This window comes from Balaenoptera borealis (assembly GCF_965194805.1).
Source record: "Balaenoptera borealis genome assembly, chromosome: 1".
NCBI classification, from domain to species: Eukaryota; Metazoa; Chordata; class Mammalia; order Artiodactyla; family Balaenopteridae; genus Balaenoptera; species Balaenoptera borealis.
Genome location: NC_138860.1, coordinates 182,372,014 through 182,388,539, shown reverse-complemented (window position 1 = coordinate 182,388,539; position 16,526 = coordinate 182,372,014). Strand labels below are relative to the sequence as shown.

Here is a 16,526-nt window from a genome sequence, read left to right as displayed (position 1 = left end):
CCAGGAGCAGCAGAGCCAAGCTGCCAGCTGTCCTCTGGTAGAGGCCGCCCCGGCAACTGCAGAGGGGCCAGTGGAGCCTTGCAGTGGTCCCAGCCCGGGGGCACACCGTGTGCAGCTTGGAGTTCCAAACCCAGACAAGTGACGAGCCAAGGTCAGGGACTGGGAAGCGATAGGAGACAGGTGGCCAAGGGCACTCATCCTTTCAACAGATGTTCGCTGAATGACAGCAACACGTGAATCTTCAGCATCCACCAGCTTTATTTTTATTTTTATTTTAGAAGGTAATACATACTCTTGGTAAAAATATTAAAAGCATATCAAGTGTATTAAAAGTGTATCAAGTAAAAAAGTAGACATCCCCCTTGTATGACATCTGCAGTTCTATCCCCCCCAGAGATAATCATAGCCAATGGCTTGGTGTGTGGTCTTCTGGATTTATTTCGGTGCATCTATAAAATATCTATATACATACATATAAACATACTGTCCTCTAACCAAAAATAGGATTTTACTCTCCATTACTATTCTGCAGCTTAGTCGTTTCACTTAACACCATATCATATTATACATGTGAGCCCATATATCTATGTCATTCTTTTGAACAGCTAAATAAAATTCCATAGTATGAATATAATGAATGAAGCTTTCATCTGTTTCCTATTTTCCACTCTCACATGCAGTGAACATCTTTGGACGTATATCCTTGCACACTGATGAGAGCATCTATGCTACAGAGATCCAGCAGCGTCACTGGATCACGGAGTCGGCACATTAGGATGTCTAGTAGATGCCAAACCGCCTCTGAAAACGGGTTACAGCCCCACTCTCAGCACGTGACGGTGCCTTGACAACAGGAAGGATTGTTAACAATTTCGGGGCTCTTAAGCCTTTTGAGAAACAAATGAAATCTACAAACATGCCCGTCCATACGTTTGGCGTATAATTTTTTAAGAGTTCCCAGGCCCCCCGCCCTGAAGCCCAAACTGAACTCCAGGCTAAGACTCCTTTTTACAGGAAGCCCCAACAGGTCAGTGTAAAGCTGTGATGACATCTTTTCTCTGGAGCATCATTAGAGCCCCTAGGGAGAGCTGCTTCAACGCGGGCCGCCTGATTCACACGGGCAGCGCGGAGCCGGGAGGGAGAAAGCCGGGAACCTGCAAGCAAGGCTCTGCTCTGCTGGGTTAACCTGATTATTTTCTTGTGTGTGTCCTGCAGGTGATTGAAAATAACTAACCACCAGAAGTCCCCCGGACTGTTTCAGACTTGGAAAGGTCACAGGAGGAAAATAATAATAAAGTGACAACTACATGAATCACATCTTGGTGAGAGTCTTATTAGCAAATCGTCCTCATATCTAGAGGCCTGAAAGCAAGAAACAGGCTGGGGTCGAGGCAGCTTAAAGGCCTTGGCGGCGGGGGGAAGGGTGCGGGTCCTGCAGCCAGGAAGGCACCTGGAGGGACGGGCTGGACTCAAGAAGACCTGGGTCTGGCCAGGTCTCTCCACTCGTTAACTGTGTTCCCTGGACAGGTGACTTAACCTCCCCGAACACACGGTTCCCACCCCAGTCACCTTCCTGTGATGGGGTAGGGAGGAAGGTCAAAAGAAATAAGAGCTGGGGAAATGTTTCCCAAAAATCCAAAGTCCCCTTTATATAAGGAAGAATAAAGAGTTAGAGCAAAATGAGGGGGGGGGGGGGGAAATAGGTGAAAGAGAGTCCATACTCACCTAAGGTTTTGTTTTGTTTTGTTTTTAAGAACACTGCAATATAGACAAAAATTGATAATTTTTAAAACTTCATTTAGGATTCACAGATTCTAACTCTTCAGACTCTAGTAGCCCCAAACTGCTGATCTAAAAGAGATGCTGGTCTGTTTGTCACCAAAATTTCCTGTAGCTCCGTGGTTCTCCAGTGGGGGCCCACCAGGGAGATCTGGCAATGTCTGAAGACAGTTTTGGTTGTCACGACTCGGGGAAGGGGTGCTGCTCGCATCTCGTGGGGAGAGGCCAGGGATGCTGTTAAAAATCCCACAGTGCACAGGACGGCCCTACAACTGAGGATTCTCTGGCCCCGAATGTCAGCTGTGCTGAGGTTGAGAAGCCCTGATGTAGAGAAAACACAGGGGTCACAGGCCACAGCCGCTAGCCAGGCACGGGCCACTGGCAAAGAACCCTGTGGCGTCCATGGCGTTCTGCTCCTCTTCCTCCATCGCCGGTCATTTGGCTCCAATTGGAAAGCTGCTAGGAGCCCGTCTGCAGCCCGGGGGGGAAAGAGCAGACCTCTACAGGCTACAGAATCCTTCAACGGGTGTCAGCCACAGTTGTCGGAAAGTCCAGGCCTCAGCCGCCACCAGGGCTGGAGCAGGAAGGTTTTTGGGGTGAAAGGTAAGGCAGGGTGAGAGGCCCCAGCCTCGTTACGTTTTAAAGAAAAGTTTTTTCCGGAGGAAATTAAAACAGCCAGGAATCTGTTTGTAAATTCCTTTCACTGAAACAGCATTAGCAACCTGTGAAAACACGACCACAGGGAGGCCTGTGAGTTCTCTTGACTGAAGTAAGAATTCCAAAGAAGGGCTGGGGGAGCGTCCACCAAGTCAGAATTTTATTTTATTTATTTTTAATTTATTTATTTGGCTGCGCAGGTCTTAACTGCGGAATGCGGGATCTAGGTCCCTGACCAGTGATCGAACCCGGGCCCACTGCATTGGGAGCACGGAGTCTTAACCATTGGACCACCAGGGAAGTCCCCACCGAGTCAGAACTTTAAAAACAACTCTAGGGACCTCCCTGGTGGCGCAGTGGTTAAGAATCCACCTGCCAACGCAGGGGACATGAGTTCGATCCCTCATCCGGGAAGATCCCACATGCCGCAGAGCAACTAAGCCCGTGCGCCACAGCTACTGAGCCTGTGCTCTAGCGCCCGTGCACCACAACTACTGAGCCCACGTGCCACAACTACTGAAGCCCACGCACCTAGAGCCCGTGCTCCGTGACAAGAGAAGCCAGCGCAATGAGAAGCCCGCCCACCGCAACGAAGAGTAGCCCCCGCTCGCCGCAACTAGAGAAAGCCCGCACACAGCAACAAAGACCCAATGCAGCCATGAGTTAATTAATTAATTTAAAAAAAAAAAAAAAACTCTAGCTGCAGCCTCCTTGAGTGTGTGTGTGTGTGTGTGTGCACGCACGCGCTGGGCAGGGGTGGGGGTGGGGGAGGGGTTAGAGAACAAGCATCTCAAGCATAAGTTTAGAAAACTCAAAAACTCCTAAGTTTAGAAAACTCAAAATTCAGAATTTGAAAACTCAGAAATTCACAAAGTTCAAATCAGACTGAAAGGTTTGCATGAAGAAAAGTTGAGAGAAGAGACTGGGCCCAGGAGCCGAGTGCACTGCTTAGCCCTGATGGGCCCCCAGCTGCCTCTGAGACCTGCTCATCCGTGGCCATGGCTCATGGCGCCCCCTGGAGTCGCGCTGCATGGTGGCCCTGCACCTGCTTTTCTTCTCTCCTCTGCTCAGCAAAGCTCAGAGCCGGAGCCTCCCGAGGAGGAGGTCCCAGCCCTTATAGCTCCTTCTCACGGCACAAAATACCTGAGCAGAGCAGGAGGGGCCCATGCGTGCTCCGAGACGCTTGGAGGAAGTAACTGCTCTGAGTGGGGCCCTATCCAGCTGTCCTTCCCTGTTCTCACCGCGGCCTTCCAGAAGGGGAGACACTAAAAGGATTCATGATTCTCGAGGGTCAAGAGTAGAAGGCCGTGCAGTAGGGAAAGGGTGCAGGCCCCGCGACCTGCCTTCAGGGCCACACTCAGGCACTGGGCCATCCCACCCTGGCACTGAGGACTGGCTCCATCAGTGGGCGGACTGAGGTGTCAGCCTGGGACCTCAGAGGCTGGGGAAAGCAGTCTTTTGCATGATGGGCAAATGTCACTGCAGGCAGTAACTTCTCGCATTAGGAGAAGCAAAAGCACCAACTCTCAGGGCAAGCCCGGGTGCAGAAGAAACCTCTGGCTTGGGCTTGGGGCCCTGCTCAGTCCCACCACCTGCCCTGGGGAGGACACACTGGCCCTCCCACCAGCCTCACCCTGAGCAAGAGGGTCTGAAGGTCCTCGCAGTGAGCCCACTGCTCAAAAATGCTGTCCAGGGTCTCGATGTACCAGGAGCCACTCTTGGTATCCCTCCAGGAGACAAAACCTGCCAAAGGAGAAAGGCTGAACTTCATTGGGAAGCTGCCCCTCCCCACGTATGCAGACGGGCCCACCTCCACACTTTGACTGATGTACACAGCCAGCAGCAGCCCACATCTCTGTGCTCTGTCCCATCGTGATCTTATTTCATCCTCACCACTAGCCTGTGACTTTGGTCATGGTTCCCATTTTCCTAACAAGGCAACCAAGGCTCGGAGAAGTCAAGTGACTCTCCCGAGGGATAAGAAAGGAAAGAAACTAACACTTGTCACACCTGCTATGTGCCAGGCACTGTGCTCAGTGGGGTAGCAGCCACCTTGTTAAAATCACTATGACGATCCCTAAGGTACAATGAATATACCCATTTTAAAGATGAGAAGACTGAGGCAGGGCCAGGACGAGGGTGAAGCGAGTGAGGCATACCAACGCAAGAATGCATGCCTCCTTACATTTTGCATTCTAGGCACCGTGACTGCCTCACCCTGAGCTGAGGCTCAGAGAGGTGAAGTAACTTACTCAAGGTCACAAGAGGCAGAACCAAGTCTCACACAGAGGTCTTTTCTTCACAACACAGCTGCTTCTAGGGCAGATGGGGGGACCTGCTGGTTGGAAGGACAAGCTCTCACGACCCACTCACCTGGGAAGGTGGAGTAGGACACCAAGATGTCGCTAGGTGTGGGCAAACTAGACACGGCATCCGGCTGGTCGACGGTGACTGGGCCTTCCTGGAACGGGGTAGCATCTGGCTCAGAGTCGCTGTCAGGGCTCCTGTCTTCAGGGGAAGTGGAGGCCACCTCAAACCCCTGGTCTTTCTGCTCTGCAGGAAACAGAAACAGACAACACTTGCCAGTGAAAACACCCAGACCAGAGCTCCCACTTCTTGGTGCCACCAGCCTGAGAGGCCTGATTTCCTCTGGAGCCAGGGGCCTAGTGCTGGACAAACATGAGCAGGAAACCAAAACAGGAGCTTTACTTTTACTATAACAAGAGTTTTCCACATTCATTAAGTAAAGCTGGGGGTGAGGGCAAGAATGCAGAAATTTTTAAAACAGCTATAAAAATAAGTCACAAGGTATACACCCAAAAGAATGGGAACCAGGTGTTCAAGCAAGAACTTGTGCAGCAATGTTCATTACATTATTCACAACAGGCAAAAGCTAGAAACCACCCACGTGTCCAGGGACAGATGAATGGATAAACAAAATGTCGTATAAACATCCAATGGAATATTGTTCAGGCTTAAAAAGGAATGAAGTACTGATACAGAAAACAATGTGGATGGGCCTTGAAAACATGCTAAGTGAAAGAAGCCAGACACCAAAGGCCATAGAGTATGATCCCATTTATATGAAATATCCAGAAGAGGCGAATCCAGAGAGAAGAAAGCAGATTAGTTGCCAGGGGCTGGGAATGGAGTGACTGCTAACGGGTATGGAGTTTCTTTGGGGAAAGATGAAATGTTCTAGGATTAGATGGTGATGATGGTCACACACATTGTGAATGTACTTAATGTCACTGAATTGTACAATTTAAAATAGTTAAAAATGCTAAATTATATGTCATTAAAAAGTCACACTGGGACTTCCCTAGCAGTGCAGTGGTTGGGAATCCGCCTGCCAATGCAGGGGACATGGGTTCAATCCCTGGTCCGGGAAGATCCCACATGCTGTGGAGCAACTGAGCCCATGCGCCACAACTACTGAGCCCACGGGCCACAACTACTGAAGCCCACGTGCCTAGAGCCCGTGCTCCGCAACGAGAAGCCACCACAATGAGAAGCCCGCGCACCGCAACGAAGAGTAGCCCCCGCTCGCCACAACCAGAGAAAGCCCACGCGCAGCAACAAAGACCCAACGCAGCCATAAATTAATTAATTAATTAATTAAAACAGCATATAGATTAAAAAAAAAAAGTCACGTTATACAGCCTTAAAAAGGAAGGAAATTCTGACACATGTTACAACATGGATGAACCCTGAGGACATTATGCTGAGTGAAATAAGCCAGTCACAGAAAGACAAATACTGCATGATTCTGCTTACATGAGGTGCCTCGAGTAACCCAATTCATAGAAACAGAAAAAAGAACACTGGTTACTAGGGGCTGGAGGAATGGAGAATGGGGATTAGTGCTTAATGGATACAGAGTTTCAGTTTTGCAAAATGAAAAGAGTTTTGGACATGGATGGTGGTGATGGCTGTACAACGTGAACGTACTTAATACCACTCCAGAGCTATACGCTTAAAACTGCTTACCATGGTAACTTTTATGTGTATTTTATCACGAAGTTTTTAAATTAGAAAAAATTACCCCCAGAAAGGTCACAGAACAGTATATAACGTATGACCTGTTTGGCATAGATATGATGGATAAATGGACAGGAGAGAAAGAGAAAAGTCTGGAAGGAAACACCAATTGTTAACAGTGGCTCTTCTGAAGAACAAGAATGGGAGTAGGGATGGGCCCAGGACTTTGACTTTTCACCTTTATACACCTCAGAGGACTTTGATTTTCTTTGTTTTTTAATGAGCATGAACTACTTTTTTTTTTTTAATAAATTTATTTATTTATTTATTTTTTGGCTGCTTTGGGTCTTCGTTGCTGCGCACGGGCTTTCTCTAGTTGCAGCAAGCGGGGGCTATTCTTCGTTGTGGTGCACAGGCTTCTCATTGCGGTGGCTTCTCTTGTTGCGGAGCACGGGCTCTAGGCGCGCAGGCTTCAGTAGTTGTGGCACAGGGGCTCAGTAGTTGTGGCTTGCGGGCTGTAGAGCGCAGGCTCAGTAGTTGTGGCACACGGGCTTAGAGGCTCCGCGGCATGTGGGGTCTTCCCAGACCAGGGCTCGAACCCGTGTCCCCTGCACTGGCGGGTGGATTCTTAACCACTGCACCACCAGGGAAGCCCAGCATGAACTACTTTTGATCTCATGAGTTTACCGACCAATTATTATGTACTTTGATCATTTTGTCCTTGTTGATTTTTTTTTAACCATATTTGTGGCTTCTTCCCCAAACACACATTAAATCTCAACATTATGGGCTTCCCTGGTGGCGCAGTGGTTGAGAATCTGCCTGCCAACGCAGGGGACATGGGTTCGAGCCCTGGTCTGGGAAGATCCCACATGCCGCAGAGCAACTAGGCCCGTGCGCCACAGTTACTGAGCCTGCGCGTCTGGAGCCTGTGCTCCGCAACAAGAGAGGCCACGATAGTGAGAGGCCTGCGCACTGCGATGAAGAGTGGTCCCCACTTGCCACAACTAGAGAAAGCCCTCGCACAGAAACGAAGACCCAACACAGCCATAAATAAATAAAAAATAAATAAATAAATAAAAATTAAAAAAAAAAAAAAAATCTCAACATTATGATTCAAAACAAAACAAAGCCTGGCCATGTTGGCAGCAACCAAAGACAACCATGGCTAATGGTTTGCTGCACCTCCTTCCAATCTTTTGTGTTTCGTTTTCACCTGCTTATTTGCAGGTTCAACTAAACATGCTTTATTCCCTTATCAGGGCATCATGAGGATTTTCCTCAGGTTACGATAAAAGCTTCTTTAAAATCATGGTTTATGACACAGACGGCAGAGACACGTACATACGGAGTACCCCTGGGGTACAGAGCACCAACACAGGCACTGAGGAAGACAGAAAATAAGAAGAAGATGGGGGAATTCCCTGTTGGACCAGTGGTTAGGACTCCGCACTTCCACTGGCGAGGGCCCGGGTTCAATCCCTGGTTGGGGAACTAAGATCTTGCAAGCCAAGCAGCGCAGCCAAAAAAAAAAAGAAAAAGAAGATGGGATCCTGTCTGGGGAGCTAAACACCCAAACTGAAAAAACTCTGCCCTCAATTTACATTGAGACTTGGATTTTTTTTAAAAAAAGGACTTCCCTGGCCGTCCAGTGGTTAAGACTCCGTGCTCCCAATGCAGGGAACACGGGTTCGATCCCTGGCTGGGGAACTAAGATCCTGCATGCTGTGCAGAGCGGCCAAATAGATAAAATTAAAAAAAAAAAAAAAGATATAAAATTGATCTCTTTTATTTTTGTGGTAGGTATACAGTTGAGGCAACTGTCCACTACCTTACAGTGTCCCCTATTAAGACAACCGAGGGGAGAAAAATTGCCATTCTTGGCAATTCTGTCTTATGAATACCAAATAAGGTGGATCTTATGAGCAATTCTACCTCACCCTATCGTGCCTCGGCGGCTGGAAAGCACAAAGCCAATTTTCGGGCCACCTCTAGCAAGCACGCAGAACCTCACAAGATGCACTTCTAGATGCCAAACTTACTCTTCTTTCCTTGCATTTCTATTTCCTCCTTATTTTTTTTTTTCTCTGTATTTTGTTCTACTACATCACTTGTACTTCCTTAAGTTACCTCAAAAACCCTTTTATGGAAACCAAAGAAGGCATCAAGTCATAGGTAATGGGATCCATGGAGATGTTTACACCCCTGACTCAGTAATTTCCTAAGGAAATAATTCAAGTGAAGCCAAAAGCCCTCAGTACAAAGACATTGGTGGTCATGTGAGCCAAAAATTGGATACCACCAAAATGGCCAACACTAGGGAATGGTTTAGTAAGTGAGTGCGTATCACTACAATGCAAGATTATCAGCCATTTGAACAGTGACAATGGAGACTGTGGAGACGTGGGGTGATGCTTCAGGGATAAGGTTCAATGAGAAATGCAGACTGTGCCCCTCGGCCAAGATCCAAAGGTAAGAGGCAAAATGAGACTGCCATGTCGGGCTCGTAGGATTCTGGATGTTTCTATTTTTAAAGTTGCCATATTTTCTGTCTTTTCTGCTTTAAAACCCAAACTCCCCCAGAGCAATGGCAGGCCTGGAAAACAGAGGGTTAGGACTCAGGGCAGGACTCGGTCCACACACAGCTCAACCACAGAGCCACTGGGGTGGTGACACTGCAGGATATGTCCTGGGATGAGTTCCTCCAAAGCAGAGCTCACTGCAGAGTACAAAGTGTTACTTCAGAAAGGAAGCAGCTGAAAAGAGCTTCAGCAAAGACAGGCAGAGGGCTGGGGGGCCCGGGGTTCCGCAGGGGAGGGTTTCTGGAGCAGGCGGTTGTGAGCCAGGCTCCCATGGGAGAAGGGAGAGCAATCCTGGTGGGAGAAGCAGCACCTGTCGGGCAGGTCTCTGGGCAGGAGAGCTGGAGGGTTTGTGTGGCTAGATCCACGGTGGGTAATAGCAAGGAGGGAGGGAGGTCACAGTTCACCCAGGGAAGCTGGGGACCCATCCACAGGGGACAGAGACAGGACAAAGACGGTTCTGGCAACCCCATAATAATAACCCCAACATCTACTGACCGGACTTCCCTGGTGGTCCAGCGGTTAAGACTCTGTGCTTCCACTGCAGGGGGCACGGGTTTGATCCCTGGTCGGGGAACTAAGATCCCATGTGCCACGCAGTGTGGCCAAAAAATAAATAAATAAGTAAAACCTTAAAAAAAAAAAAAATCTATTGACCTCTCACCCCATACAACTAAAGCTCAGAAAACTCGGTAATTTGTCTGTGGTCTCACACCTAATGCGCAGGGGACCAGGGCTCTGTGCCTCTCAACTACCCTGCTGCTTCCCAAGCCTGCCAAGGGGGCCTCTTAGATCTGTGAAAGCTGGACTATGGCATAGCTGTCTCAGGTCACTGCTTCCGGTTGTTTGCTTGGTCGAGATTCTGGAATCTGCCCTAGGTGAAGTCGGACAGGGGAGGGGACCTGAGATGGGAACCTGGGGCTGCCGCTGGGTCTGCCCGGGGAAGCAGGGTGCAGCGGGGGAGGGAGCGCTTCAGTGGGGGATGCCGTAGGAAGGGCCTAAGGAGACGGGCGGGGGGGAGGGGGGGACCAGAGGGGCTGCCTGTGAAAATGGGACGATGGGATCTGAGAGGGGAGGATGGGGGTCAGAGGAAGAAGGGGTCAGACAGGGGATGCTGGCTGTGTCTCCATCCATGTGTCATCCTCCTACAAATCTGCTGGGAAGGCCTCGCCTATGGGTTATGCATTTAAGCCACTGCTTTCTTCTTAAGGAGGCTCATTGATTCAAAACTCCCTGCAAGGAAGAATAACATCCCATAAGAATAAATACACAGTGGGAAGACGAGCCATTCCCTCAGCACATAAAAGCCACAACCACTGTCGTACATCATTCTTCCTTTCCAGCTTCTCAGCATGATCTCGAAAGTTCTGGAGGGGTCACCCCAAAATTTAGGCCACTCAGCTCTGGCTGAGTTCATCATGCTAACACTGAAGTTTCACACCAAAGTTACTGACTTTGAAGCACGTTCTTCCACCTTGGTGCCCGCACTACCTCTTAACAAAGGGGCGGATGACATTTAGAAGATTTTTAAATTGTAACAACAGTGAATCTTAAAATAGCAACACAAGAGTCACCAAAATCCAGGGCAGACATTCAGAGACCTGTAAACAACACGACACCCCACCAGACACTGACATTTGGGTATTTCTGTCCTCAGCTGATGGTGGCGCCACCATGTGGCAACAGCGTTAAACACAAGATCCCGCAGCCGGGAGCTAAGCAGAGACCGCCACTCCAAAAGTGGCACCTTAACCACTGCGTTCCAGCTTTGGAATCCTGCTGTTGTCAGTGAATTGTTTGGTTTTGTTTTTAATGGCAGGAGTCCACATTACTTCAAACCATATTTTTATATGGTTCTATTTCAAATTCAAACAATTAGAATGCACATAAGATGGAAGCATACTGTGGGCTTTGTGCCAGGCTGGGGACCCAGCTGCAGGGCAGATGGGATTGGCTCTGCCCTCAGAGAGCTGACCAGGGGACGAGGCCATCTGAATGCAAGGTGAAAGTGCTAAGACAAGGGAAGAACGGGGGCTGCAGGAGCACAACAGCCGGCGCGAACCCTGACTTTGTGCAAGGAACGAGGTGTTCAGGGAAGGCTTCCTGGAAGCGGTGACAATAAGCTGTAACCAGAAGGATGGATGATTAAGAGTTGGCCAGGAGACAAGGCAGAGGAATGGCACATAGAAAGCCTGAGGAGTAAGCCAGACCCTGGTGTCCTGGGAAGGCTGAGCAGCGCTGGGGTGGGCACAGCATGCCAGTTGGGGGAGGCGAAGAGTTCGGGGCCAGATCAAGGGCCCAGCAGCCCCACTAAGGAGTCCAAAGAGTAAAACCACAAAGATCCTCCTTCGCTGCTGAGAATGGACAGTGGGGTGGGCCCTGGCCCAGAAGACCGGCTAACTATCTTCCCCAGAAAGCTGGCACCCCAGCTCACCCTTCAGTCTGTTTTTCCTTTGATTCACAGGAGAAAGAGGGACCATGCACTTCTGAGTAAGAACATCACTTGACCACACATTCTGGATCATAAGAAGACAAGTTACAAGGGATTTCAACCCAAGAACAGCAGCCTCTCCATCCACCTGTCATCATCACTCTGAGGTAACTGCACTGGTGACAGGGGTGGGGCTCTTATGTGACACTGAGTCCTCTGGGGTCAGCAGGAGGAGGGAGGCCAGGTTTCCAGTTAGGAAAATGAACCAGGCAATGTGTTAAGTGTGTTAAGAGACACACTAGGGACTTCCCTGGTGGCGCAGTGGTTAAGAATCTGCCTGCCAATGCAGGGGATACAGGTTCGTGCCCTGGTCCAGGAAGATCCCACATGCCGCGGAGCAACTAAAGCCTGTGCACCCCAACTACTGAGCCTGCGCTCTAGAGCCTGTGAGCCACAGCTACTGAGCCCGCGCGCCACAACTACTGAAGCCCGCGTGCCTAGAGCCCGTGCTCTGCAACAAGAGAAGCCACAGCAATGAGAAGCCTGCGCACCGCAACGAAGAGTAGCCCCCTCTCGCCGCAACTAGAGAAACCCCGCGTGCAGCAACAAAGACCCAACGCAGCCAAAAATAAATAAACAAATAAATAAATAATAAATTAATTTTTTTTAAAAAAGAGCCACACTGCTTAGTATGTGAGAGATAGTAACAGTAAGAGCTAGGCTCTGTTACTACCCCTATTTGCCAAGACTTCTAGAGATTAACTGGCCCGTGGCTGTGCAGGGAGCAGCTAACCCAGGATTTAACCCAGTGTTCTCCATCACTCATGGCCAAGTTATAGGCCTGGGTCGTGATAGTGACTTAACACAGTTCCAGTCAAATTATAAGTTCCGGGGGACAGAGACCCCACCTCTGCATCTCTACAGCCTGGTGTATACAGCAGGCGGTCAATAAACTTACTGGATGAATCATACGACCAGAGCCTGCCCTCCTAGACAATCTCTCCCATGACTCCCCCGCCAATGTGGAATAGTATGGGACAAATCACCGTGTGCAGAAGAATATGCCTCAGGTGCCCACGTTACAGGTCACTGGCGTGCACACTTGGCATGCAAGCCGACAGCTCTACGGTATAACAATGCCCGCTTCTCTGGCAGATCGGGCCAAGGGACAAGGAAGTGATATGCCTTTCAGACATCCCTGCCCCTGGAGATGCCATCATGTCCCATAATCCAGGACACATAATGGTGTTCTCTCTTCCCTCTTTTTTTATTTTATAAGAAAACCAGGTAACGTTGAAGTAGGGCTCAGGTTTAAAATCAGGACATATAGCAAAACTACAAACAATCTAAATAATCCTTAAAAATTACTGAATCCCCAGGACCTAAGCCTTTGGGAATTCCAGTAGTTAATTCAGCAACGGCCTCCCTTTCTCTGCGAAAGGGGGAAGGGAGTCTGGTTGATGGAGGTCAGGGGAATGATGATAAGGAAAATGAAGGAGGTTTTCTCTCTCCTCTGCGTTGTTTGTTTTTGCCAAGTCTCTGGGGTTGAAGAGGCCACAGCTGAATGATCCCCTGATGCTATGGCACTGTGAGACGGAAGACGCAAACCTCTAAAGGCTGGACAGAGCTGAAGCTACTCCAGCTAGACAGAGGTGCCACATTCGGACAGCAGTGACCATGTTTGGGACGCCCCCGGCTGCCTGGATCAACCCCCGGGACGTCGAGAGGAGCGACGGAGAAGGGAGTAGGCAGCGGCTGCTTCCCCACTAGACTCACGGGGGCAGGGAGGCTGAGGGCCGGCCTACCTCCGCCACAGGCCTGGATGAAGAAGAGCTTGGGCTTCCCTCCCAAGCTGGGGCAGCCGGTTCCGTTGAAGATGTTCACAATTTTCTCGACAGACACGGGACGTCCATCCATGCCATAAACAGCGCCCGGGAACTGGAGGTGGCTAGCCTAGAAAACCATGAATCCTGGTGACAAACCCAAGAAGTCAGGGTAGGAATCCAACAGCCTGTTCAGAGGCTTTGTGGGGGCCAAGCATTTAGAAGGTCCCACCCAGGGGCACAAGGCTGAGTTACAGCAGGTTGGTTCCGGGCGGCCCCTGGTCCACCTCTACTCCAGGGGTCTGAAACTCACATGCCTATAAGCACCAGATAGCCTAACTCGAGGACACTGGGCAGCTACCTCCAGATCGGCTGCTCTCAAAGTGTGGTCCCTGAAGCAGCAACATCAACATCACCTGGGAACTTGTAAGACACACAAATTCCTGGGCCCCACCCAGACTTCCTAAATCAGAATCCCTTGTAGTGGGACCAGCAATCTGGTCCTTCAGGCACCTCTCTTGCAGCGAAACGTTGAGAACTACTATTCTACACGAATTCTTCTCAAACTTTATGTGCACGGGGATCTCGTTAAGGTGCAGGCTCTGAATGAGAGTCTGCATTCTCAAGAGCTGCCAGGTGATGCCCAGGATGCCGGTCTAGGGGCCACACTGTGAATGAAAGAACCAAATGGGCAGCCCCTGCCCTGCCAAAGGCCAGAGTTTTGCTCCGTGAGGATGCTGGCCTGATAAGGTCAGACCTTTGTGGCTTTTCAAGAGAAGCCGGAAATCCTGATTTTTTGTGCTAAAGTTGCCAGTTTTGAAAACACTGTGCAACCCATAGGGGTTGTTACCTCTGTTCTGTCCAACCCCTCAACTCAAAAGATGGGGAAACTGAGGCCCAGGAAGGGGGAGGGGCGTGGCCACAATGACCCAGCACATTAGTGGCCAAGCCCAGAGTGGGTCCCAGTGTCCCAACTCCCAGCCAGCAGCAAACGGCCTGGAAAAACACCAAGCAGGACCGAGGCAGGAACTGGGAGCTCTTAGGAGCTGAGCCCAGCTCTGAACAAAATCCAGCTTGTCTTTTCCTGCCTCGCCCAGACAGCTTCTCCCAGGGACACCGTGCTACCCAGGAGGCGCATCAACTCCTCAGAGGGCAAATGGCTCCCGAGCAAACAACGGGAGGTGGACAGGGTCCCGCGGCTCTTCCCACAGGGCCAGGGTGTCTTGGACACAGGAAAGGACGGGGCTCGGCACAGCCTCTCAGGGCAGCCTTCCCAGGCACCTGCCCAAGGAGGTGAGGCCGCCTACCTGACAGCCATGAGAGAGGATGACCACCACGCAGCAGTCCAGAGCACTGTGGTCCCGCCGCGCCAGCTCCCCCAAAGCCTGGACCATTTGCTACAAGAGAGGGCTGAAGGTGAGCCAGACCGCTGACGGATCAGGTCCTTGTCCTGGGCCTGCCCCCTGCTCCCAGGGCCAATAGTGAAGTAATGACAGTCACAGCAATCACAATAGCCACCATCCTTGGGGAAGAGATGCTGGGCTAGGCACTCTTTATTTACTCCTACAATGACCCTAGGAGGTGAGCATGGTTCTCGCTGTCTAGACAAAGAAGCTAAGGCTTGGGAGTCACACAGGTAGTGGGAGAGCCAGTCCTCAACCCGGGTCTCTGAGTCTGAAGCTTGCACTGGTAACCACTGAACCATACTGCCTCTCATGGTCCTACAGACCGAAGGGCTCGTCTTGGGGAGTCATATGTTTCCAGGGTCCCTCGCAGGACACTACCCCGCCCGCCCCCAATCTCTCTCTGTGCACAGGGACCATACCTTGGCAGTCAGGTTACACTTCACCTCCACCACGAAATGCAGCAAGTGGAAGCGTTGCTGCATCCTCTCACAGTCAATATTGGAGCCCGTGCGGGTGTTGAGCCCCGACTCGTGGCAGAAGTTCACATTGTTGATAATGAGGCAGTGTCCACAGGGGTCTGCGTTCAGGACGTATGCCTGCCCAAGCACAGGGACCAATGTAAACCGGGGTCTCGGTGCACTCCTCGGGAGAGAAGGCGACCCCCTGGGTTTCACTCATGGGGTAGACAGTCTGGAGAGATGGGACAGAGCATGTAGTCTGCCTCCCTCTGAAGGAGGGGTCTGGGATCTACACCCAGCATTCCAGACTGCGAAGCAGACTAGGGTGCGCACTAGCTGTGTGACAGACGAACAGCTAAACTTGGGACCAAAGATTAGCTCCCATCGCAGTATTCAGGGATGGGAGCTGCTAGCTTAGAAATCCAACTCCCCTAGACATTCATCCCAAAAGGACCTGGAGGTCGCCCAGTCCAGGGGAGCACCTGAGAACCGTGTGGTCAGCTCTACCAGCAGACTCTCGCCCGGGCCACCCTCGGAGAGTCTGAGGCCACTTCCTCCAGAGGTTCAACGTTTCCCTAGTAATTCTCTCTCACAGCAGCCTGTTCTTTTCGTTTATGGTACTTAACAGTATTTATACTTATGTATTTCTTTGTGTGACTAGCCTCTGCTAGGCTGATGGCTCCATGAGGGCTAGAAACTCGAGTGGTCTGTTCCCAGGTGTCCTAGCACGAAGCCCAGGGCTGACACACAGGAGTCACACGATAAATGCTGTGACTAATACAGAGAGTGACTTGGTCTGTGGTGGCTGCTGCAGCCGATTCTGATGCCCACCCCTCGTTAGATCTAAACTTCACAGACGAGGAAAGAGCAGGGCTAGACAATCTGCTGCAGGAAGAGCTGTACCAGGGCCAGGGTGCTGTAGGGTGCCTGGGACTGGGACCCTCTCTCCCGCTGGGCTGAGTTCCCTGGGCTCCTGACACGGCTGCAGGAAGGATCTGGGAAGTGGAGAGCAGAAGAACCCAAAGCCAACACAACTGGCCCCAAATCACATGAAGACTCACCAAGTCGGCATTTCCCTTGGCTCTGTCCTGAGCACCTGGAGAGAGAGAAAGGAAAACTTGAATGTCGGGGTCCAACAGGGGAAGGGCAAGGGACACTGTGAGGACAGCTCCCACAGAAACACAGAGAAGCAGGAACTCAGGAACCCTCAGGAACTGCTGGTGGGAACCAAGTGGCACAGCCACCTGGGAGAACTGTTTAGAAGTTTCCAATAAAGTTAAACACACACCTACTCTCTGACCAGCAACTCCACTCCCAGGTACATACCCAAGAGAAATGAGCACAATGGGCACAAAAAGACTTGCCCGTGGGGCTTCCCTGGTGGCGCAGTGGTTGAGAGTCTGCCTGCCAGT

At 50.7% G+C, this 16,526-nt stretch overlaps 1 protein-coding gene across 11 annotated transcripts in view; it reads right to left on the bottom strand.

Moving 5' to 3' along the window:
* Positions 1–240: 240 nt before the first annotated feature.
* CASP9 (caspase 9) overlaps positions 241–16,526 on the bottom strand; it is a 30,875-nt gene continuing 14,589 nt past the window's right edge. For 3 of the 11 annotated variants that reach the window (XM_082381828.1, XM_082381833.1, XM_082381835.1), the window contains exons 3-9: positions 16,176–16,210; positions 15,076–15,252; positions 14,558–14,647; positions 13,233–13,380; positions 4,810–4,989; positions 4,070–4,179; positions 241–2,501 (exon numbers count right to left, since the gene is read on the bottom strand). In XM_082381828.1, coding sequence (XP_082237954.1) covers positions 2,412–2,501; positions 4,070–4,179; positions 4,810–4,989; positions 13,233–13,380; positions 14,558–14,647; positions 15,076–15,252; positions 16,176–16,210 — 830 coding nt within the window. In that variant the 3' untranslated portion in view covers positions 241–2,411. The remainder of the gene's footprint in view (positions 2,502–4,069; positions 4,180–4,809; positions 4,990–13,232; positions 13,381–14,557; positions 14,648–15,075; positions 15,253–16,175; positions 16,211–16,526) is intronic. The other 8 variants (XR_014241772.1, XM_082381832.1, XM_082381831.1 and 5 more) reach the window with 8 other exon arrangements.